This window comes from Paralichthys olivaceus, chromosome 15, assembly GCF_024713975.1.
Source record: "Paralichthys olivaceus isolate ysfri-2021 chromosome 15, ASM2471397v2, whole genome shotgun sequence".
Classification (NCBI taxonomy): domain Eukaryota; kingdom Metazoa; phylum Chordata; class Actinopteri; order Pleuronectiformes; family Paralichthyidae; genus Paralichthys; species Paralichthys olivaceus.
Genome location: NC_091107.1, coordinates 9407088 through 9433201, shown reverse-complemented (window position 1 = coordinate 9433201; position 26114 = coordinate 9407088). Strand labels below are relative to the sequence as shown.

The 26114-nt window shown below is 40.3% G+C and overlaps 1 protein-coding gene across 17 annotated transcripts in view; it reads left to right on the top strand.

The window, feature by feature from the left end:
• The first annotated feature begins 1244 nt into the window (after positions 1–1244).
• Positions 1245–26114, top strand: part of tcf7 (transcription factor 7) — a 61293-nt gene continuing 36423 nt past the window's right edge. For 10 of the 17 annotated variants that reach the window (XM_020097201.2, XM_069510018.1, XM_069510015.1 and 7 more), the window contains exons 1-3: positions 1329–1837; positions 2092–2164; positions 4403–4509. In XM_020097201.2, coding sequence (XP_019952760.1) covers positions 1655–1837; positions 2092–2164; positions 4403–4509 — 363 coding nt within the window. In that variant the 5' untranslated portion in view covers positions 1329–1654. Of the gene's footprint in view, positions 1838–2091; positions 2165–3994; positions 4149–4402; positions 4510–26114 lie in introns of those variants that run through there. The other 7 variants (XM_069510023.1, XM_020097202.2, XM_069510021.1 and 4 more) reach the window with 2 other exon arrangements.

The following is a 26114-nucleotide window of genomic DNA, read 5'->3' as shown; positions in this document are numbered from 1 at the left end:
ATAGATGACTTTTGGAGAAACTTTGTTAAAAATGTTCTATAAAATAATTAAATGGATCCACATGAGAACCAAATCTTTTTAAACACATTTTCATAATCATTTGGAGATTATTTGGTTTTAAACCAATTGATGACAAAAAGAAAAGTAAAGTACAGATTCTGTGCAAACTTTGATTAAGGATTAAGGCTGAGCTCCAAACTAATGAGGATGTAATTATCATTTCAGTATGGTAAATAAAAAAATAAATTTGACTTTAATCTTTGAGAAATTATCTGTTTTAATTTACTTCTGTTAAATTAAAGTAGCAGTATACTGTTAGAATTCTGATACTGCTTTTTTTTTTTACTGCAAATAAATTATTGAATATACTGTTGTGTAATTTAAATAATAGTTCAAGCTCATTTAAGCTCCATATCATCCCAATACTAAAACACCTGACAACGCATGTCACATGACCATTCATGTACACTGGCCACGGGTGTAAACAGGAAGCAGAACATCTACTCTGCAGTTGGTTACTTAGTTGCAGAAAATACTACGAATGCCAGCAGTAATGAAAAGTCAGACAAAGGATTTCAAACTAAACAAGGCCAGCAGTGTTTACATACTGCTCGGTTTTAGACACTCAAAAACTCTGGAGTAGTTTGAACGGCAGGCGTCAAAATGTGTTTTAAAACTAAAACATATGTTGTGTTACACGAAATAACGAAGAACAGCATTTAGATTACGATAAAAAAAGTTTCCTGAGACCTTAACAGCAAGGAAGCATCACTGACTACAATACAGAGCTGAAATACAAGGATCCACTGTATCTCCTAAGGGGGCCGGGCATTTTCTGTCATGGTTTCCACCCTCTGGAACCATCTTCCCTTCGTTCTAAAAAAAATGCAGAGTCTGTCACCACTTTCAAGAGGTCATTAAAAATCACCTATTTTGTAAATATTTTATCTTATGGTTCCAGTGCTTTTGCTTGCCCTCTGTGAAATTTTGAATCTATATTGTTTTGTGTTTTACTCTGTTAGTTTTTTATCTTAATGTTTGTTTTGTGCAGTACCTTTGGTTTTGAAAGGTGCTTTATTAACATAACATACTTACTTACTTACACATGTGCTCTGTTGCCCCCCGAGTACATCTGCTTGTCTTAAAGAGGAGTTTCAGTGGCAAAATGCAGCAGCAGGCTCCTGCAGCCAGGGGACCGTGGATGGTTTGAACACGCCCCTGGAAGTCATGCATAATGCCCGTGGAGCAGAGCTCGGGGAGGTGTCTCTTTAAGCCGCAGCCCTCTGCAGAAACAATCGTACAACCCCCCCCAACAAGTCATCGGACCTGTCAATCATCCGGTCGGCGCCTTTGATGTCGGGACTCCTCGCCATGTCTTGGGCTCAAATGAGCTGTTTGCTGTAGCAGGGAAACATTAGTCCTCCACCGAGCAGCCCGGGGACGCCACATATCAACTTTTCTCCTCTCTCCATGTACGTGGAGGGACTTTCTGCACTTTGGAGGCAACCCCACACGCGCCGAGGAGATTTCAAACCAGAAGTCCTTTGATTTTTTTCGTCTTTATTGACACTCTCTTATCCTTGTTACGCGAATTTTTTTTTTGTTGCTTTTTTAAAAAGTGCGATACATTGCGAGGGAGGGGAAAGACGCAGACATGCCTCAGCTGAGCAGCGGCGGCGGGGACGACCTGGGAGCGAACGATGAGATGATAGCGTTCAAAGACGAAGGGGAGCAGGAGGAGAAGATCCAGGAGAACGCTTTCACGGAGCGAGACCTGGCCGACCTCAAGTCCTCCCTGGTGAACGAGTCGGAGATCAGTCAAAGTCCGAGCGCGGCGGTAGGTGGCACGGAGTGCGTGAGAGTGGATAAACACTGTGTGTGTATGTGTGTGTGTGTGTGTGTGTGTGTGTGTGTGTGTGTGTTGTATCTGTACGCTGCTGACAAGCCGCTGAATGAATCGTAGTGAATCCCCCCTCAGGGTTACAGTAGTAAAATTTCCAGGGGGAGACAAAAAAAACACCATCTCTTTTCTCCTCTTTTCGGACCATCCGACCCCCTCACCCCCCTGTGCTTGTTGTCGGTCCCTTCCAGGCGGTCAGACGGGGACAGCAGCCGGGCGAGCAGCGGGGCTTCGCGGAGAAACACCGGGAGCATCTCGACGGAGGTGAGAAACACGAGAAAACCGAAAAACATTCACACACTAGCTACACAGTCGTTCTCATCCGGTTTCAGCAGCCACTACTATCTCAGCTGAGAGGCGATGACCCCCCCCCATTGTGTCAAAGAGAAGAGTGTTACGGTCATCGGGACACGTGTTGCTACATTAAAGGAAACTTCAAAGAGTTGGGGTTTTCAGGCGTACACTGTAAGAAAACGTCCACGTTGTCGACTCTGGACTTTATCTCCTGGATCAGACACTTGTTGGTGAGATTGTCCTCGCTAGCAAGGAGATTCGAGTAGAAACCAGCAGCTTTAAATTTCATTTTATGTTAGAAGTAGAAGTATTCAGCTCATTATGTGACAATAAAGTGCTTGAGTAATGTTTGCTTTTTAAAGTACAGTTTTGAAAATCTTCGGTCCCTATTCAGAAGGAAATTCGGCCTTACCCTTTTCTATGTGCCTTGCAGAAAATAGAAAACAACAAACTCTCCCTTGAGTGTGTGTAACTAGTGAGAACATTGTTCACATGTTCATAACATCTTCATAACATGATGTTTGAGTGGTAGTCTCTCTCATAACACATCAAATGAGTTGGTTTAACATTGTCTTTTCATTTTAAAAATCTTATTAGATTATTATATGGGCAATAGGGCTTGATACCTCTCTAACGGGGCTAGCAAAAGTTATATTTTGGATATACTGTTTGTTTTTATAAACATTGACGAAAACAGTCAGAGACAAAAAAATAAAACTATTACGCAGTGCTATTCAACTTCTATGAAATATTCAAGATGAGGTTGTAGAGCCACATACAGCCCAAAATTATAAAAAGATAGATATCGTGTCAGTCAACATAGCTACATAGCTAATTATCATGCTAATTGTCACATGCATATTTTTAATTATAAAGACTCAGTTTTGCTCCTGAGTGAAGGTGAGGTTTGAAACTGTTCTTTGTGGGAAGGGGTAAGACAAAAATTTGATAAACAACAAAACATTTTACAAATCTGAGGTAGATTGATTATATTTGTTAAACCTCCTCACTTTGATTACAAAATGCATGATCATTATATAAATACATTTTGGACTTTTGGTATATTCCTATTATCACACAACTCCACGTGGTTGTACTGATAGTGTGATCTTCCATGTATAAAACATTTTGCCCTTTATTTAGATCTAAAAGCTTTTTGAAGTCAACCCCATGGCATTTTTTACAGTGTAGCCTTTGTCATACTTTGCCAAACCTGGTATCAACCTGGGTGCTTGAGAGGTTTATTTAAGTTTTTGTTTGTTTGGGTGGCCACCCATAAGAACAGCAATTTCACTTTCCCTCCCCTTTGGCAAATTGCAGTTTTAATTAAAGGCACTACTCTAGACTGTAGTCAGTCTCAAAACTTAATTTCAGTCATTTCTGAAATGAAAAATGTTCTCACATTGTGTTCCTTCGAGCACAATCCTCATCAAATGTGAATTTGTGGTTACAAATGCGCCTGTTTGGGGGGTCTTGAGGAAAAAGAAATGACACCCACAGGAAACACAGGAGAGAAAATTACGTGATTGCATTATTTCACGTTCTGTAACTCTAGTTCCGGGCAAATTAAAACTTGTGGTACCTTCAGAAAAGTTCAACAGTGAAGAGTGATTTGACTGGAGCAGTAATAAAAGGTTTTCACTGTGTGTCTCATGCAGATAACCTAGTTATACCAAGCTATACCTGACCCACAGAGAGGCCCCTGATGCTTGTTATGGGTGGTGGTGAGAGATAGATTTACACATAGGCTACAGGAGTTCACGCCTCTCAGGCTAGGTGACGCTTGTAACGCTTTGTCTCAAGTGTCGTCGTCTGTGCTCATACGAGGATATAACATGTAGTGACTAGAACACTTGTAAATAATTGGCCTTCTTTGTGCGCACATGTTATTTGGATGTCAGGTTTTAGTTTTTAATCCGAAGCAGGAAGATTCATCTTTTACAACATTGTGGGAGTGAGTATCAGTTTTAATTTGATTTCAATAGAGAGACTCCAGTGTTTCTTCCACAACTTCTGTTATTCACTAAACAACTTTTAATTCATAAAAGTCAAATTGAAAATGATGCCACGCTGATAACTGGCCCATTAGAAACCAATATAAAAGTAACCTGCTCAGAAAGTTAAAAAAAAACTTCTTCAAACTGTAAATTATCCCATTACACCTTTATTGTAGTTTTTAAGTCTGTCACTATTTTTTTTATTTTTCAGTGTCGAAGCAACAAGATGGAGGCATGTACAAGACGCCGGCGTATCCTGGCTATCCCTTCCTCATGCTGCCTGACCCCTACCACCCCAACAGCTCAGTTTCTCCATCTGTAAGTCTGCTTCTGTTTCAGTCTTTCTGCTGGCTGCAGTGCACGTGGTCACTGTTGGTTATCTGTCCCTGCGTATGTGCTGCTTTGTACACACTCTCAGTGAACACATGGTTTTGAGCTTCAGGAAGGAAACTCAGTTTTATTTGATGAACGATTAAATGATACTCAGTGTAAGTGGTGATGCTTTCGTCACGGTCGCTCACCACATACGAAGGAAATGTGACGAAAGAAAGCAACTTACCCTCAGGGATGGAAATGTCTATAGCGCGGGAGGCCGCTGGCTAGTATCTATCTTTTATTTTTAGCGGAAGAAAAGACATCCTCTGTCATCAGAATTCAGTAACAACAAACAGAGACAGCATGGATGTGACTGAGCATTAATGGGTGGAGATTCTTCTGTGATTTTTTGGATAAAGACATGAAGATGTTTTTCTGGGTATTTCTGCGTTTTACTCTTTTTTTCTGTGAATCTGATGTTTGACATTTATAAACACTCACTTATCAGCCTAGAAATCACCAAGATCCTCGCTATTAGTTTAAATCGACAGACTGTGGATTAACCTATATCCTCTTATAAACTTTTTTCTCACATATTAGCATTTCTTTGCTTGTATACAGATTTTCTATTGTGTCTTTTTTGATACATAGGATGTTCATAGTGTTATTTTACAGATATATCAGTAGCTTTATCTGCATTTCAAGCCTTAAAAGACGCTAAATTAGTTTTTGCACATTATTTATATTAGTTAGGCTTTTGGAGTTAAGCTTCTTTTCAGGGATTGAGATCTATAATTATTATAGTATACCTCTGTCTATTAAACCCCAGAAACGCATCCCTCGCCCATTCAAAATAGCCCGTTTATATTATTGCAGTAAATGAGAGTGTCTCTAGTTTAATGCAGTGAATGTTAATGTGGGTTCGGTGCTATGAGAGCTTCTGTCAGTCACAAACTTTACACATGTTCTTATTTGGCTTTGAACTGAACTGTGCTGTTTCCCCTGAAACCACCGTATAAAATAAAGCGCTCCGTAAAACGCAGCAAAATGAAATCAAAGCGCCGCCGCCTCACGAGGGAAGGCGGCAAAAAGATCCTGTTTTTGTTTACGCCTTCGCCGAAGTTGGGAATGTGATTGATGTCGTCACCCTGAGTTTTTTTTTTTCAACTGCATGCGCCCGGGTGAATGACGAGAGGTTTGTTGCTGCCTTTAATGGCTGTTCTAAGTGTTAAACCGCTAAAACAAACATCAGAAAGACTCATGGAAGGATTTCAAGTATGCAGTATCACTCATCCAGCCAGACAGCCCTGAAAAATTAATCATACGATCCCTTCAAGTCAGCCATAAGAACCAACATCCATGGATAGGCTGACTAATTGCACCAAACATGAGCAGTTGTGCCAAATTCATTTTCCACGTGCTGTGTAATCCTGTTGCCTGAATTAACCCCCTGCTCTTGTCGGCGAGACGTTGCTGAACAGCAGAGACAACTGTTTGCGGGATCACATGTACTTTAGGCTGATCTAATATGAAGCACGGTGAATTGGGAATCTGCTTTATGGCCAGAAAATGTGATTTCTCTAATGACACCTTGAAGTTTCTCACAGTGTTTTGCACCGCAAAGCTTGGGTCAAGGCCCGGCTTGGTTAGTCGTGGGATATTTTGACTGGGTCATGGAAGGGTCAAAAACAGCTGACTGTTGTTTCACACAATCTCCCACTACAAAAGATTCTCTCTGTAAATACCTCAGGCTGCCCACATTTAAAAAATTATAATTTCAAGCTCTTATCTCTTTTACATCAATGTTATTTGTGAATCAGTTGCTCCACCAGTACAGTGTAAAGTTGAATGAAATGTTAGAGGTTTAAAATAAACATAGGGTGCACACTTGTACTTGAATTATGTTTTTATCTTCCCTATAATTAAAATTCAATCTTCCAGATTTGGATGTTTAGGAAAAAACTGTATCCTGTGTTCTGTTTTATTGATGACAAAATCTAGCTCCTCACAGGAACTCAGATTTACACCTGGAAAAAGCTACGTTAATGCCTCCCAGGAAATTACGTTCTAACTCAGTCTGTGAGAATAGAATTGAATGAACTGTGAGTACAATAGAACGTAGTCATATTTCCCTAAACATGCGTATACTCTTTATTGCATAACATCGTACATCCGGCGTCGTGCTGCACAAACATGGTGAATAAGTGTGATGGTATTTTTCCTTTATCAGTTGGTCTCCTTCTCTTCTCTTCTCTTCTATTCTCTACTTTACTCCTCTCGAGTGCCAACCACAGAGCCTCTAGGAGATTGTGTTTGTTGAGAGCGGAGTGGAGGAGGAGGATGGAGGGAAGGAGTGGTGGTGGTGTTTGAGATAAAGAGCACTTTCTTCCCCTGTGTGTCTTCGGGACTCCACACAATGCTCACTTGTTGCTGCTTCCCTTGTAATTAGCCCACTGGTTGTGAGGCGGTACAGACGCATCGGGCCTCGTCTACCTGCCACTTGAAAGGGCTGAGAGTGGTGGTTTAGGGGTTTTTGAGGTGGGGGCTGATGATTATGGATGGAAGGGATGGATCGGGAACCACAGGTCTGTGAGACAGAAAAAAGCGGCTGTTTGGTGTTTTCCTCGTGTTGTGGTGTTAGTATGGGACATGGTGATGCATGTTACGTCTGTGTGTGTCCATGTCTTGCTGCTATCCTGTCTTGCTGTCATTCGACTGCGACTTTGAAAGTTTCTTTACAGCTAGTGTCTTGTTTCTTCTTCTAAAATATGTTTTAAAAGTCATCATTAAGTTCGTAAAAGGTTAAGAGGTTACGCCCCCAGGCTAGTATCTTTTATACAACCCAAAAAAAATTCCCAAACATATTCAGTGTCAGCACGTTCATGAAGATGAAATCATATCAGATGTTTAGATGAGTTCCTCATATCAGTAACTGACTCATAATTACTATATATATACATATATATATATATATATATATATATATGTATATATATGGTAATAAGTCTGTGGGAGACTGAATGTTGTCAGTGTTTATCAGTTGAAGTTTCCTAAAAGCTGCTGCTGCTGTTTTCCCATAAACTACTCTAAACTGTTGAACTCATTGTGAGAACATCACTGAAATGACTGAAAGCTAAATATTAATTGTAATATTTGTATTTCCCCTTTATCACGGGGTAAAACGTGGGTTTATCTTTCATTGTACGAGTGTGTTCCAGACATTTAAAAAAAAATATGTTGTTACTCATGCCCTTTGAATACATTTTGGTTAACTGATGCCCTGGGGATTTCAATGAGAATCTGTCAGAAGGCATTAACTCCAACCATCAGGGGTCAGATTGTATTTTATGGAACATCAAAACATTTCCAAGAGCTGTTGTTCTGAAAAGATAAACGTGTTATTTTCTATGTTCACCCAAACCACATTTTGTGAAATGGACAAAAAAAGCTGGATTAATCACACCCCTTATGTCTGTGGAATTCTTGTTAGCATCTCATGTAAGAAGAAAAAGCTTGTAATCTCTTAGAAGTCATTTGTACAAAGCAACTATACTGTAGAGGCCCCTTCTCCCATTCAGCCGTAATACTTGTATTACAGTGTTTCATGGGGCATTTCACTGTTGTTGTATTAATGGAGATATCAGCCGTCCTCTCAGAGGAAGTGGCCAAAGACGGAGATTTGTGGGATTCAGAGATACGACTAAACTCCCTCCGCTTGTTGTCTTTGGATAAAGCTTCATCCACTGCGTGTAAGACGCTGCATATTGTGTAAGTGTGTGTGTGTGTGATTGTTGTTTAAGTTCCTTCCACTAAGTTATTTGTATGTATCTAAGGGGCATGTGTGTGTGTGTGTGTGTGTGTGTGTGTGTGTGTGTGTGTGTGTGTGTGTGTGTGTGTGTGTGTGTGTGTGTGTGTGTGTGTGTGTGTGTTTTATCTGCATGTTTTTTCCTCAAGATTGTCGCCTTGGGGTTGTGTTTGTTTCCAGGGTTCATGTTGCATTTTGTGTGCTTGTGTGTGTGTGTGTGTGTGTGTGTGTGTGTGTGTGTGTGTGTGTGTGTGTGTGTGTGTGTGTCAGACCCTCACTAGCTGTGAGTATAATGCTGTGGATTACCAAAGTCAGTGTTTCTGAAGGGATAATCGCTCTTTGTTGTCAAACCCCAGCAGAACGGAGATTCTCAATAAAGAATAACTGAGTATTATACCCTCCATCTTTCTCCCGACTCCTTTTCCTTTTGCCTCTGTTCACCTATCCATCTCTTTTTATTGTCTGTGCTATTTTCATCACCGTAGCTGAATCTAAGCACAGGGTTCCTCCAATTCAGCTTCCTGTCATCATTTTTTAAACTTGCATAAAGCTCCAGAATCCACATTAATCTTGAGTTATAGTGCAGCATAATAACATCATCACACTTCACCTGCAGGACCTGGCTGTCGGAGAGCAAACACCCTGCTGAAATGTTTTGGAGAAACTTGCTGAATCTTTACCAGGGCAGGGAATGTGGCTGTGTAGATGAGTGGATATAAAGTTCACCAGGCTGATGTGTTGCACCACCGTTTTAGTGGCTGCTGTTGTTCAGGGCTTGATTATGGCTTATGAAAAAGTTTTCTTAGAAAGCAGACAGACATTAGACAGAAGAACTGGAAGAGGAGAGATGATGAACAGAGTGTTGAACCGTCTCATGGTCTGTTTATATTTACCTGAGCTTATAATTAAATTTGCCCTGGTATGTGATGGACTAAACTTTTTACAACAACATGTAGTTATAAATATTTCAAACTGGCTAGTGCACAAAATTATTTAGAAAATGTCCACTAATTGAACCCTCACCCTAACAATCATGAAATCAAAAGTACGAGCAGAAATAAATTAGATGTAAATAAGATGTGACGTTATCTGCTCGTTGTTGGTTGAAATTAACATGTCCTCTAAAACACTATGCTTTTTTAAATACGTCTGCCAAGGAGTTTATCTTTCAAATTCTGTTTGATGTCAGCAAGATTACGTACAAATATTGAATCGATTTTAGTGACACTTGCTGTAAGGGTGGGGAATGGGCCAATGAAAAAAGCCATTCACTTTTGAAGCAGAAATGTTCTATATTCTCTCACTTTTGTTTATATTGCATGATAGGGCTTTTTTCAATTTGTCAAGAAGTGATTCAGAGATCTTTATGAAACAAATGAGGCACGTGTGGAGTGCTAATCTCTATGAACAAGTAGACTTTGGTGTGTTATAATTTAATGAATGTGTTGTGAGTATTGATTTCAATCAGAAACCTTTACTGACCATATTTTATGAGTTTGTTTTCTACCGTGTCCAGTGTGGAAGAAAAAAAACCTTAAGCTTCCTCTGTTTTGAGAGAAGCTTTAACTTGTTTCAGCTGATGCAGATTTTGGTTCTAGAAGCTTCAAAACAATCAAAGATCTTAATGTGAGTAGGAACGGATGAAACTCCCAGTGAAGTGTTTGGAGGGTTTTTATCTGAAAATAGAGATGCTGTTTAAACAACTGATATTTGGCTGCGTGCAGTTCTATTTGTCATCAGAGAGGCTGTGAAACTCCCTGTGATGTGGAAGCTGTGGTCACACTATGACATCAACACCTTCAGAAGATGACCCGCTACACCAAAACACTTTCCCGCTCATTGTACCTGGACATTGTCTGTAAAAGTATCACCTGTTCATTTTGGGAAAAAGTGTTTATAGTTTACAGCATGTAAACTTAGTCACTGGAATTTACAAGTCAGCATGTGACGCCTCTGAGTACAAAGAGCACTATCTTTGTCTTGTTTTGGGGAATTTCCTGCTCATTTGACATCTCATCTCACACACTGAAATTAAAAATTGACAGGAAGACCGCAAAGTGACAGTATTTGGGAAAGGTAGCGGTAAATCGTTGTCATTTCTAAGATTCTTTTTAAGTGTCCCAGCTTTCAAAATGTCCCTTTGTGGCTTTAAGTAAACAGCATCATGGAAGGAAATGGCAGTTGAATTGTTTTTTCTCACTACAACTGAAAGCTTCTTTACTTTTCTATTATTATATAGCTGGAATTTTAAGTCTCGTGCTCAAACTTTTTCATATGCCTCCACCTCCATTCAAAAATGAGCTGCTGTTGCTAACAAGCTCCTATCCCCGTTTCCTCCTCCTCCTCGTGTCTCCCACATAATACCAGGTCGATCCTCCCTAGATCAATGGAATGGCATGTGTGTGTGCAAGTCTCTTGGATCTTGCCACTTCCTTGTTTCCCATTGTATTGTGGTGTTGACAGGGGGATGGTTCAGCCAGCCCCTAGTCCCTTGGTAAACAATGGCAGCAACACAGGCTGAGGCCTCCCTAATCCCTCTTCATATGGACCCAAGGGCCGGGATGAGCGGCACTGGGGCCCCTCTGCCTCTGACTGCCTATGATAAGGACCCCGCCGCTTGGATCTAAGAGGCCTAAGAGAAAAGAGGCTTTCACTATAAAGCAGCAGAAGCTGGGGTCAGACCTTGCATTGCAAAATGTTGCTATATATAAAAAAGTATCTCAAGAATCGAGACAAGAAGTGTAAAGTAACATCCATGTTCTCAAAGTAAAAGCTTTAAAAAAAGCTGCTTATGTTGGACTTTCCAGTTTGTAAGGAACGATGGGACGGAGGAAGTGGCAGAGTCTTAAATTGCCATTGTTGCCGTGTATGTAAGTGTGAGATTACAGTTGTGTAAAGTCTCAGATTAGTGAGTGAAATGAGGCTGACGATAGGGAAGCAATGCTCCATGATTACACTTTGGCAAACAAGCAAAAATCCCTTTTCTTCTCATTCACATCACATGTAATGACTTATGTTTTTGTCTCATTATTTTGAATGTATTATTTATTATTAGCCAGATATTAGACCCCAAAAGGCTTTGAAACCTGCTTTGGAAATAAATAAAAAACAAAAACTTGATTGACTATTTTACTTAACATTATGAATAGACATTTAATTTGTCCGTGTGTGTTGGTGGTTCGATTCCCAGCTCCTTTAATACTGAAGTGTCCTTGGGCAAGATATTGAACCCCTAATTGCCCCTGATGTACCATTAGTTGTTGGTGTGTGTGTGTACCAATTTTATTTTAAATCTTTTGAACCTTTTCCACCATAATCATTGACTAATCAGGACCAGTCAACACCATGGAGAAGCCTGGTCCCAAACTTAAGGTCCAAATCATAATTTCTGAGGTCCTGGTTAAGGTTAGTGGTCAGGTTTGAGTTGTGGTTAGAATAAAGCTTTGGTTAGGCTGTCAATTCAAAGTCTAAATAGGTATTGCTGTGCAAACCTGTGTATATGTGTGAGGTCACTTGTTGGCATGTTAATTTAGTCTCAGGTAGACTTTGGCTTCCCTGCTGCTTTGAGGAGAGACTTGAAACATGAGCAGTAGATCAAAATAAATCAGGACGTTGACGGATAAATCGACTGTAAAGATGGAGTTTAAAGAGAGAGGGCTGGAGAGGTGAAGTGAGCATTAAAGAGTGAAGATTAAAATACAAATGAGATAATGAAAGCAGGAGCTCTTCCTCATCACCCCACAGGCTTTGAAGGCACCAAAAAAGAAACTGCTCAGAGGACTATTTCAAGAGGCGGAAAGTTTAAAAGAAAATCAGAAGAGGAGAAAACCCCTTTGGATGGCCCCGAGGTGTTTATACCTGTAATTATTCATCCACTTATTCCTTTCCGGCACGTAGGGAAGGAAGGGAGGGGAAAGCGGCGGAGCAGTAAAAGACAGGTGTTGGCAAAGGAAGTATGGGTTTGTTTGATTGATATTATTAACTCCGCTTTTTCTCACACAGACAAACTCTTGTGCGTCGACTCTTTCTTTTTCCTCTTTACGTCTTTGAGCAGAACATCAAATTGATTGTGGTACCGATCAGAGTATCATAAGAGCAACAAACTGACAGTTGGAAACCTCACGAGCGGTTGTTAGTACTTGTGTTTCTCTTAAGTGAGACCACAGTTCCCATAATTCCTCCCACGCTTCCTGTCACCAAGAGGATGCTCAAGGTCTGATATGTTGGAGGATGGGGTTTTGTCTGCTGCTTTCCAATTTTGGGGCCATATTTCATTCTCTTGCTGAGAAGTTCAATCTCCTGCTGTGCCGTTAAGCAACATGTCGGATTAACTGCGACCTGTTGGTACGGCGCATGAACTTAAGACATACATTTTAAGTTTAAAATCATGTGTTCATTGTTTGAGAGACATGCAACACATTTTCAGATTAAAGCTTTTCCAATGTGAGGATTTGCTGCTTTACAGCACAACGGGGTATAACTTCCCCCGACATGTTTTGTGGTTGAGTTACGCTGGAGTATGTGCTCCAGTGATTCTGACAGTTTTTTACGAGTTTGCTTTCTTCAGTTCACTGGTCTTCTCTCTCGATGCTGTAAAGTGTACACAAGTCATTTTCTGCAGGTATTTGATGCGGTGTGCAGAGGTCTGAGTTAAGATTTTCACTAGAGTCTGATTTTGTTTCATAGTGAGTCTATCTATTGGTTTCAAGAGAGCTAAAAGAACAGTGACAAGTTAACCTGCCGTTAATGGATTCCTAAAATACCAATCACCAAGTTAAAATGAGATACATCGGTCATTTCAGCTACAGACTTGATATTTTGAATAATTATAAGATAGAAAACTGCGATAAAAGAGCAAGTTTCAAGAAAGAACTCTTTGTTTGGTCGGCAGTATTTGTTTGTGAAGAGTGAGTGTGTGTGTGTGTGAGTGTGTGTGTGTGTGTGCGCATTCGTGAGTTGCGAGATGTTGCACCCAGGTGAGTCATTGGCCAGTGGAGCGAAACCATGCAGCGTTTCCTCTGTGTTGTTGTTTACAGAGCGAACCATCCAGACCCCCCTCCCCCCAGATGTGTGTTCTCAGCTTGCAGTTAATCAGTGACAGCACTGTCTCTCGCACACACCAGCAGATATCAAAGTTGTTGGATATAAACACTCATTCCTGCTCATTCATTCAGTGTTGATACTAGATTCTGAGTTGGAACGTGTGCGGTTAAGCTTCACAAAAGGACAGAAGTGATGCTATGAAATGTTATAACTGTGCAAAGATTATTTCATTTAAGTTTAGTAAAAATGCGACAAAGCATTTCCTGCAGCGACCTGCATCGGACCTCAGAATTCTTCATGGCCTCAGTCATAGGTTCATTGTGGTAGATCCAGCTCAAGTAAGGACAAGTGTAAAATGGAAAGTATTCAACTTGTGCCCTGCGATATAAAGAATATACATTTATGCACATCTATTTTGCATGAATACTGGATTAAAGGTCAGTCAAGTCAAATCCTCTCGATGCAGATCTTTTGTCTGTGCTCTGGCTTCAGTATAACATTATAAAATAAGCCTGTCATTCAAAATAAATTACTTCAGCTTGAATCGAAACGCTTTTCTGTCAGCACATTTTGGATTCTGTTCTTAATTAAATAATATGACAAGGATTTTTATGATGAATTAATATCAATTAATAATCTGTTGTATGTTCTTACATAACAGTTGTTTTCTGGTGTGTGGGTCCTCTGTTATTGTTCTCATGTTGTTCAGTAGTTCATAAAAATAAACCTGGTGCTACTGTGTTTACCTGTTTTCTTCAAGACTGAAGTAAAGTCACAGACCCATGTCACAAAGTTTGTTGGTTAGTGGGCCACACTCACGACCTGTTAACATGTTGAAACCTCACTTCATCCATCCATCCTTCCCTTCCTCCTTTCTTCCATCCATCCTTCCCTTGTCCTTGGTCAGTGAGGAGTTGCAGAGTAAACTGTTCAATGAATCTCTGCTCTTCAGCCTGCAAGTTGTTTGTCTGACATTTGAAGTGGAATCACTGGCTCTGGTTCATCAAAAGTGCGAACATGCTTTCAAATATACAGTTGAAAAGCTGCATGGAAACAAAGATATACATTGAAGGATGTCTTGCAATTTTCATTTGTTCTTGAAGCATCTTGTATTGATTTAACAGTTTTTCTAATGGAGAATCCTGCGTCTTCTTTGACTGTTTCCATGCATGTAAAACATTTTTTATAACTCACAACATATTAACATCAACTTTGCAAAAATAAACTACAAAGTTTATCTGCTTGTGTCGATCCTGATGCTGTACTTTATTGAGCAGCCATGTTTGTCTGTTTAAGAACATTTTTCCAGTAGAAATTGAAAGTTTAAAACCTGTTTTTAGTTTAGGTAAAAGAAAAACTGTAATTCAATGTGAAATCCTGACACGTTTGCAGCTGTTCAGTGAGAAATCAAACTGATGTTCTTGTGATTATGATCATTCCTGACACACTGACCTTTGGGAATTGAAAGTCTTATTTCATTTCCTTTTTATTGGTCACAGGTCACATGTAGCTTCTCAGGCGGTGAAAGGTCAAGTGTGTTAGTTTTTATCTCTGCTTATAAATCCAGCAAACAGACATGACTTGCTGAGCAGTACAACATAAAGTTAAAAAAAGATCAAGCTTTCATACAACGGAGGAAAAAATCTGATAAATGCACTTAATCATCACTTTGTCAAAATTGTCTACTCATATTTATTGGCTAGAGTAAACAGAGCACATATGAAATGTAGGTATAAGCTCCACTCAGATTGACTCTGACATTTTATACGCCTGCAGTCTCAGCCACACGCGACGTGTTTGCCTTTGTGCCAAAGCTTCCACTGTTTGCAAACAGAGTCAGTGTGACGCTCATATGAGATCGTACATGACAGTCTGCCAGGTGATCGGCCTCTTTCATCCAGTCCTATGAGGAAATCTACAACCTGTTTACACTCTCCTACTGAGAGAGGAGGGGTGTGTGTGTGTTTCTAGAGTGAGTATCACTTCTGTCTTTTGTGTCTGTGTGTTGTTCAATTCATTATCTGGAAATTCACCTATATTTTTCTTCTATTTCACAGTGAGAGTATATTTCAGTGCAACAACAGTTTCAATACGACTGTGTCAATTTTTATGAAGGAAGTATTTCATTTATGCAGTAAATAATAATGGGTTCATTGTTTTGTCCTTTAAAAGACTTGATAGAAAAGTGTGACAATTCTTAAGCTATAACCAGTGGTTTTTATTTTTCATTTCATCCTAAATACCAACTGAATAATGAACCGATTCAATATAACTGCCATTTATCATTATCATCATCAATTTGTCCTTATATCCATGTCACTTTTGTGGTTAAATAAATGATATGGTGAAGTAGATTTTGTGAGTGTCAGGGTTGAAGAACTACAATGGAGCTCCTAATATGCAGCTTGGGTTGGAAGACATGTAGGTTGTGTTTATGTTAATATAAATGAAAATGAACAAAACATTTACTCTCATAAAATAATTATCTGGACTCTTCCCCATGATTTTGCTCAATAGAAAATCAAAGTGGCTAAACGATGTTGTAATCCTGATGGTAAGGCTGGATGATGATGACTTTGTTTACTCTCAGTAAGCACATAGCTCGGCTCAGTTTGATATTTACAAAATCTGCCTATAAAGGCCTCTAAATCTAATTCTTACATTATAAAGAAAAACCTAAAGCATGAATACAACAAATCTCTGCTTTACAGCGGGTTTTATTATATTTAAAGGACTCTCTGCCATAGATCCACAAAAACTTATGAAAGATCTCTATTTACATAATTATAACATTAATATTAATATTTTATTTAGATTAATCATGTAATTTAACGTGCTATAGATTTGAGGTCATATCATCTAGTCATATATTGTGCATGTTCCTGCTTTACATGCTGTTTGACTCTTTTTTTATTTGAAAACCTTGTTTAATGAAGGACATGGTAACCAACTGGGAAGTTTAGCTGATCAAAAATGGACAAGAAGATCTTAGAAATTGATAAAGTCCTATGATGACCATCCCCTCCTCCTCCTCCTCCACTCAGCTCGGCCTCCATGCACTTCATCATCTTTGTAATATGCACTTTATTAAAATAGTGCTCGTAAAAATAGTCGCTAAAGTGAAACTCTAACCCCATCATCCTCCTCCTCCTCCACCCCTCTCCACCCTTTGCCCGTGGCTCTGCCCAGACCAGCTGGAGCCTCCACAGCCGCATGAAGCAGCCCAGCACACATGGCTGTGATCTCGTGCGTGCACACACACACACAGGAGCACAAGTCTAATCCTCCCTCATATGATACTCATCTGCTGAGGGAGGGAAGCAGTCTCCGCCTTTTATGCTATATATATATTTGTATGTATATATATATATATATATATATATATATATACACACCACTCATACTTATTCTGAAATCACATTAAGCCACACCCACATTTACGACACAGAAAAACACTTAAAATCCTCACTCAGTGGTTTAAGCTGCACTGTACATCTTAACTTCCTTCCTCTGCTCCAGACACACTGACGTACACACACAACACAGAATCAGTTGTACATGCAGTGTGCATTGTTTACCTACATTGTTTGTACTGTTTTCCCAACCATAGAGCAGGGATCATGTTTTCTGCTTTAGTTCATTTGTCTTTTAAATGTAATTGATTAACTTGTATGAAATCAATTCTGTCACAAAAGTCTTAAAAGTCAGTAGAAGGCTGTAACACTTTCTATGGAAGGACTATTCTTGCACAAGTCTGTGCCAACTGAGGCTAGCTGGTGTTTTCAGTAACTTAACTCTGTGGACAGACATTGAGCCCTGCATCAGGTTTGAGTTTTTTTATTGATATTTAAGTAAACCGATCACTGCACATGGCACGTGTCGCCTCCGCCTGTTTGTTGATACCGGATTCTGGATGTCTGATTGCAAGGAGCCATAACGTGCAGGTCGGCATTAGTTGTCATGTGCCAGACACTTCATGTATCCCACCTATAGCGATGATGTTTGGGTCAGAAATGTGATTCACTTCAAACTTTTTGTGCTGTGTATTGCAAAACACTGCATTTTAAGTTGGGTCTAGAACCTGAACTTTGAATTTTGAAGCTCAAATATGTGCATGTGGTTGTTAGTTTAGTGACTTAGAAATGGAAAATCATATGAATGTCAATGTTTTGCTCATCCAGAAATATCTTAATGATCTACTGATTTAAAATCAAGTGACACATTGGCTGCAGTGGCCTAACACATCTGAAGATGTTAAATCTTGTTAGAAACCAAGGGCATCTTCACTGATTTTAGAACAGTCTCTCATCTGCATATAGAAATTCAGTCTCATTGTCGAAGTCATCACTTCATACAATGCTAGCTTGTGATGATTCTCAGCTCTAGCGCCTCCTTCCTGCTTTCCATGAGGTTTGGCGATGTCGAGCGCGTCAGCGACTTGAGTCACATGTTTGAAGTAGTTTCATAAGTGATGTTAAAAACACCATGTTGTGCCATTGGAGAACCGCACAGAGAGAAAATGAGTCCCAGGTGAATGTGTGGCCGCCAACTGCTCGGCTCTGTGCGCAACGTGATGACTTCAGTCTGTGTAAGCTGATGTTATTTGGCTCCGCTTCCATGTGTTAATGTCATGTTTTAGCCAGAAAAAGGAGAGAGGGAGGAATTCCCTCTTCAACAAGTTTCCTCAAAAGGCGCTCAGCCATGCGTCAAATTGGTTTCCTACCTTTGTTTTTGGAGTAAGGAAAGAGACCCATCCTCACATTTTGTGGCCATGGGAACATTTTGTCTGGGTCTACAGAGAGAAAGAGACCTAACTCTTACGCACTAACACGGACACGCGATGGGAGTGTATAGTTTCCTCGCCGACCTTCATTCTTAGACTAGTACAGGACTTGTGTGTCTGTGCTTGTTGTGTTTACCGTGCTTTTGATAATTGCGTCAGGAGTTCAGAGTCAATAGAAATGAGAGGGGTAGGAGTGAGGCGAGGCCTTGAGGAAACAGGGAGGGGTGATGTTTTCATGAAAGAGGATGGGAGGGTTTATGGGTGGAGCAGAGAGAGGAGTGGAATGGTAGAGAGAGAAAAATCAAAAACAAGTTGCTTTAATGACAAATCCTGTTGTTGTTGACACCCAGCGATTCATATGTTAGATGCAGGAAGTAATGAAGCGCATAAAGCATTGTTGTTGTTTTTAGAGGTCCTGTGGTAAATTGGCGAGTGTGAGCATTTTTTAAAACTTAAAATCTAGAGCAACCGTGATGTATGCAGCAGTGTGTGGTGAACATGTGTGTGTATGTGTGAGGGGTGTGTGTGTGTGTGTGTGTGTGTGTGTGTGTGTGTGTGTGTGTGTGTGTGCGTGCTGGTGTAGGTGTTGCACATTGTACAGGACATGTATGTGGGAAACACTGTATGCACTGATGAAAGGGAAGAGGTGGGTGGGCAGGAAGTGAAGAACAAAAGAAACGCATCATCTGATTTATCAGACTGCTGCAGATTGAGTTGATCACATGCAGGAAAGACATGTTGGAGAAAGAAGAGGGGAAAGTGGATGCTGAAGAGTTGGAAAGACGAGTTCAGAGAAGTAGAATGATTGACAGACAGTGAGCGAGAGAGAGAGAGAAAACAATAAAGGTAGAGAAGATAACTGCAGTATAGCGGAAGGGAGTTAGCAGTAAACAATGAGAAGCCGGTAACCGCGTTGTGCACCTGGTGAAACAAAACCACAGTTGAAACAGACTCTTACGAAAACCTTTAACCGTTTAAACACCGCACTCAATAAAAAGAAACACCAATCCAGAGCGAGTCCGAATCCAGAAAGTCAGTTTTTACTTTTCAACATTAAAAGTGGACTTGTTTGAAGAAACCAAAGAGGGCAGCAGAGGAGCCACGGTCAAAATGATCAACACAGAATCATTTTCACTTTGTTGATGTTGTTTGTAGTTTGTGTTTTCTGGTTTGATCGGTCAAAACTGGAAACCTGGTTTGGAAAAAACATTGTGTGTCTCAGATGAACATTGTTGAAGGGCTTGTTTGAAAATACTCCAATGTTTTGAGCCCAAAGATTTTATTTGGGCTTGAAACACCTTTTTTATTCAAATGTAATAAAAGATGTTTAAAGAGCCTGTTCAGCGTCCTTCAGTGGCTGAATTCACACATGCAATGATTCAGACTCAGCACCTGGACACGAGAGATGTGTGTGTTACGCACATTGAAACCTACCCAAGTTCTTTTAATAATAGAAAACCAAGGTTGGGTTATTGAGTTATTTGTAAGTGTGTTTTTGGAGAGTTTTATTTTTTTACTTTGGTGGAGCACCTTATTCATGCTGAGGGAAACTAGTATGTCCACAAACTGTTTGTCTAGACTGTATGTCTTAGACTGTGGGAGGAAGCTGGAGAAAACCCACACAGATATGAAGATGCAACCTCCACAGAAACTAGAATCGGGATTCGAACCAAGAACCTTCTTTCTGTGAGAGGCAGTGCTATCTACTATCAGTGCATCTTGTTTGAAAAAATTCACCTCAGGTTCATTGCATTTGGACAAAAAAGCGAAAAAATGTGTTGATTGAAACAATATGAAGCATGAATATGATGCATAGTTATTTGTTTTGATCAAAGTATGAATCCAGGCGCCATTGATTAACCGTTTTTTCTTTCATTCAGAGGGAATGGAAGAAGATGGGCTCTTTACTGATAGACAGAAATTCAGTCAGACAGACAGACTCCATCAATGACGTTTTTATGATCCCCTCGTCGACTCTCCCCTCCAGACAGAAGCAGATTTACAACAGGCACAGGCACAGTCATCATCCCATTGTCAGGACCCCAGAGGACTCATTCACCCACAGCCCACCCCAAACTCCCCCACTGAGCCGCAGATCAGGGCGACTGTCTACGCTCCTCTCCTCCTCCGTTGACATTCTCTTGCCCTTCATCTCTCTCCTTCACCTCATCCCTCACTCTAATCTACTTTTAGTTTTTTTTTAAAGTGACCCGTGGTCTTAATGCTGCCAATTAAAGGCAGCCATAACTCTGACACGGTCACAAACAAGCAGCACATGAGTGCCATCCAGGCTCCAGTCGATCTCCCTGCAGAGTCGAATCCCAGGCCAATGGAGGCAATACTGGTTTCAATTAGGCATCCATTAGCTGAACATCAAGTCAGTGGTATGCTATTTTGATTAGAGGAAGTAGGGGAGAGGACCGTTGATTTATTTTTTTCACTTTCGTTCTTTCCTCCTATTTTAAATTTCACCACAGGGAGAGAAAGTCCTCAAATGTCTCCGGAGTCGTCTCTGCATTTAATTAAAAAATGCAACCTCTCCATTCAAGAAACAGGGAACTGCAACAACGAGGGAGAAACACACGAGCACGAGAAACAGATAAAATAATGACTTAACATTGTTGATTATTCCAAATATACTATGATAAAATTGTAACATGTACATCAGGATGCATTTATCTAGTTTAAAAATAGATAAAATTAATAGTTTGGGTCAATGTCAAAACTATTTAGTTTCAACATACACACATGATCGTTGTTTAAAGTTTATGGCTATGGTTTTTTAACCTTTATTAGAACAGGTTCCTTCACAATATAATATAATGCAGAGTTAATCTTCTGTCGTCCTTTTACTCATCCATAAATGTACTATTCTCCCCCTGCTCCCTCTCATCTCATAGAGCAATAACCCCCCCCCCCCCCCCCCCGATTGCAATCCATCCCAAACGTTGCCACATCTAAGAAACACAGCTCCACAAACACATTATTCATTGCACTTATATCCATTTAACACATTTTTAATCAGCTGAGCTCATAGGATTGCTAAACAATTAAAGACAGGGTTATTTTATATTCTTCAAAAAAGTTTGGTTCTCTGGTTTTCCAGAATTTCTCCAATGCCTCAGAACAGGCCAGATGAATGTGAGAGGCTGTGACATGGAATAAAATCTGGATATTACAGTCACGACAGAAAGACTATTACCAACGTCAGTGGAGCTGAAGAGTGTATTTAAATGTTATTTGAGGCTCAGTAAAAAGAGCAAGACTTAAATTGTTTATTTGCTATACAGAACTGTACTGAGGGTGTTCTCTGATGTGCAGCTCCCTCTCTCTTTGTGGAAGTGTATCGTGTTTGTGTTTGTGTGTGTGTGTGTGTGTTTGTGTTCGTGTTCGTTGCGTACAGTTAGAGGAGGTTAAGCCTGTTGTGGTTTACCATGGAAAATAAATGCCTCAAGTCTTATTGTCACCTTGACACACGCACACACGCACACACACACACACACACACACACATACACACACACACACACACACACACACACTTCTCCTCCCTGTACATTGCTTCTGTGTTGCTGGTGGAAAATTTCAACCGTTCACTAGCTCAACTGCATCTCGTCTTTTTTTTCTTTCTTTGAGCTGTTTTAAATAAGGAGATGTTATTGTCTGCTCTGGAAAATCATTCATAACAGCAAGAGACAAATTTAAAAACATTGCGATTTAGAAAAAATACAATTCCTACTTGAATCGTGTTATATGTATGCTTTGTTCCAACTCCGTTTACTCTGATCCAGTAACATATTTACTGATTTTTAAATCTGCATGTATCTCACAAGTGTTTCCTCTGTTAAGACACCAAGATTATTCAAATAGATCTTGATGTTGCAGAGATATAGTCAATTCATTTTGGTTATGTCATTTACGAGCAGGGGCCTGAGCCAGAGGCGAGAGGAGAGGAGGTTAAATAATGGGAACATCAAGTCAAAGCATGACTGATTATGGTTTTTTACACCTGCAATGTTTGAGGATATCATCAAAAATGATTGAAATTTTAGTTTAAATATATGTTTCAGCGTCTTGTGGATGCGTCATTTATCAACCAGGTGACGAAGATGGAGGAAATCAAATATATTTCCTATTAGCACATTCATCAACAGTCATCGTGGAGAGACGTCACGTTTAAAGTGCTGCATGAGAGTACAGATGAGCAGCAGAGTGAAGCAGCATTAGAAACCGTGTTGCGCAACATGCGTTTGGTTTTAACATGTTGGCAGTGGATGAGATGCTTGGTCATTAACTAGTCACGGAAAAATCACAGAGTTTGATCAGTGAAGTAATGGGGCTGAAAGAGTGTTCGTGCTTTACAGCTGCACTACACGCAGTAGCTAGAGGGAGGAAAAGGAGGGAAGGAGTCCAGGATGGGAGCAGCGATCTCTGGTCTGGCCTCAGTCGAGCTTCTTGGTTTTTTGGTTTCACATGATGTTTCTTTTGGACAGACATTAAACTAGTGAAGGAGCGAAGGACGTAGGGGAGAGAGCGATAGGAGAAAACTTTTAGACAAAGAAACAAATAAATACAGACAGAGAGTGAGACATCGACTCTAGAGAGCAAGTTCCAGCATCCTGCACCCAAACAAGGTAGTTTGTCTCCAATGAAAATACCAGCCACTGAACTGCCTTACCAAATAAAGCTTTTTACTTTCAGAAAACTCCGAACATTCAAGAATCATCTCAAAGGTCAGCAAGTTTCATATTTAGACAAAAAATATCCTAAATCTTATGTAGCCATAGATGTTCTGTTAATCACATCACATGATCCTCAACCTACAAAAGTTCAGCCAGCATGGATGAAAACTCTGACAAGGGATAAAAAATAAATACGTGTCAACTGGACAAACTTAGTCAACATGATGAAGACCATATGATGAAGACCATGTCATATGATCTTCATCAGTTCATCACTAATAATAGGACCTTGAGGAGAGATTATTTTGCTGGCTGTTGATTCATAGATTGTATGAATCGGCATGACTGCTTGCAACATTCTAGAGAAAGCAAAGTTGTACATAAAGAAATGTAAGTAGCTGTTGGTGATGAATAAAGAAGCGTAACACCCAAACACCTTCAATATGGCAGAGAAAGGAGTCGGTTACGTCACCAGAAAGCTCCCTGGTCCATAAATAATCATAGCATGTAAAAAAGGAACGTGCATCTTTTGTTTTGTTGTCTGAGCCGTGTGGAGACTATCAACTCCATCGTAGGGCAGTTGGACCCCGGAGGCGAAGCGAGCCATAAGGGCTGCTGATGGTTAGCCGCTTGGCTCGGGCCGACCAGAACTGAGATGCATAGAGGCCAGGGAACAATTATGGCTTAGTAAGAGTAACGGAGCTGAGCCAGGCAGCTGCCGGTTGTTCTCTGAATATGCAATGTGTGCGACTGTGTTTGTGTGTGTTCAGAGGGCGTCCAGAGGGAGTGGTGAATTCATAAGCAGCCACATATTTACATTACAAATCACGACTAAACAATTCAGCCGACCACAAATGCAAACATCAGACGTTTTTATAGACTGGAGGGACGGATAACAGCGATGAAGGGATGTGCAGAAGAATGCAGGGATGAGCGCACGAAAACAAGAAGGGATGGAGTTACGGAATAATGACTGATGAGAATACAGTGGAACAGTTTCTTTTTGCTGAAAAGTTTGAAAACAAGCTGGTTCTTTTTTAATTTTCTGTCATTCAAGACATCATACTAAACATTAATTCGTGTGGGCTTGCAACTAATCATTATTTAGATTTTCAATTATTTTCAATAAGTAAATTGGTCTTTAAATGATGAGAAAATATAAAAAATATAAATGTACTCTCCTTCAAAATCTTCCCTTAACACAATATGCACATTTAAGAGTCTGTGTCGACTGAAATTAGGCATTTTTGCTCTAATTACTTAAATTAATCTTCAATAGGATTGTGGCTGTACATTTTATTATTATTGTTGGTCTTAAACCCATTAAGACCTAAGGCACTGAATAAAAAGGCACTTAAAAAACCGAACCTAAAACTTTACACTATGAGGTGCACATAGTGAACTCTTCTACACGAGGGTTAGGGTGAGGGAGGGAGCAGTTGACAAAAGCTGATTTGAAAGCAGAGGTCACTGAGCAGAGCGGGCCACTTTATTTTGGGGTGATAATTACACACTGCGGGCGACTCACCATGTTATTAGTTTAGATGATCGATAGCAGAATATCAACCCCCTCTGTTCAACAACCGAGCGGCTTGGCAGGCGCTCTGTAAACCACAGGCCTGCCACGCTCTCTAGGGGGACCCTGAAACACACACACTCACAAAAACACACTGAGTTTTTAGATCATGGACGCACACACTGCTAAACAGATGAAAAGAAATAAATGGGTACACACACACACCCTCTTGCATAAATACGTCGACATACATGCGTGCACATGCACAGTAAGTCAGAGAGAACACTGTGCCCCAGAGATGGCGAGTGGTGACAGGCGGTCTCTCTAATGCTACTGCACACTGAGGCCCCCCCCGGGCCCGTGCATGCAGCTCTGTGGTGGAACACACCAGCGCTAGCCCTCGCAAGGTTTTGGACGAGCTCCACATGTGGTCAGCTGGATGGTAGCGCCCTCGCTTCACTCGCCCAAAGTACACAGATGACTCCAGTGCACTCGTGCCATGTCGAAATCCTCGGTTTACTGCCCCCAAACGAGAGCCAAGACTTTTCTGTTTCTTCTCACAGTCTTTCTGTTTACATTACATTCAAATGGACAAATGCTATAAGATGTAATTTCTTTATCCATGCTCTTTTGAAATGCACAGCCTAAAATACATTTTATTCCTGGAGCATGACGCTAAACATAGTGCTGAAACATCATACAGGTCCACACGTGAGAAAACAATGGTTAAATAACATCACTGACAACCGTATTTTACAGAGTGAACAATGCAGAATGTTTTTATATTTGACGTGCGTATATTTTGATAACGACATATTTGAAACCATTGCCATTTAAAAAACTATATATATATATATCAGCTAATATAGGTATCAGGAATATTTTACCCCCTAATATTAAAAATGACATCTGCTCAGAAATACTCCTGTGGGTCAGGCTCCAAAATATTCACTAAAACTAGTATTAAGGTTTTTGCAATGAGTCTGAATAGATTTTCACACTTTTAAGCTTGACGTCACAAAGCAAAATGATGCCGACTCCTGCCCTCACATTATACTGGATTAACTGCACCGAAATGCGTTCATTCACCTCATCAGAGACTTTTTACATTATCACAGTGGCAGATTCACTACATCTTTTTAAAATAGTTTCGGCCCACCAAGAGGTCTCAGACCACCGCAGGTTAAGGCGGACCGTGTTAAAACACAACACAGAATGTGCGAGGTTAACCCTGGTGGGGAGCGCATCGCTTCTCTCCAACACCCCTTTGAGTTCCTGGAGATAAAAGCAGCTGGCGCAACATCAAATCGATAGATCCATCAATGGGAACATATCCTGAAGATTAAAGAGAAACTCGCTCAGAGACACAGAGGGAAGGCAGGATGCTAATAAAGTACAAGGCCTGGCCAATGGAAAGGGATTTAATTGATGGGTGGAAAGGAGATGGATGAAAAGGTGAGGGATGATGCTGATGTTGTAATGGGGTGGTGTGTGTTTGTGTGCCGAGGTTCCTTTTGTAATCAGTGAACACGCTTTTCTTTTTATTCATCCATTAGTTAGACTTCATTTGTGTAAATATTTATCAGTTATTTATCCACCTTTTCAAATATTCACTCAGCTCAGTTTCTACCTGTGCTTCTGTACATCAATGATCTTCTCTTCGTTTCTTCTTCTTCAATCTCTGTCTCGACAGTTTTCTTTTGAAGTTTTCCGTTTTCACTCTCCACACCCAGCACCCCTCTGCTTTCTTAATCCTATTTTATCTGTTTCACAAACTCAG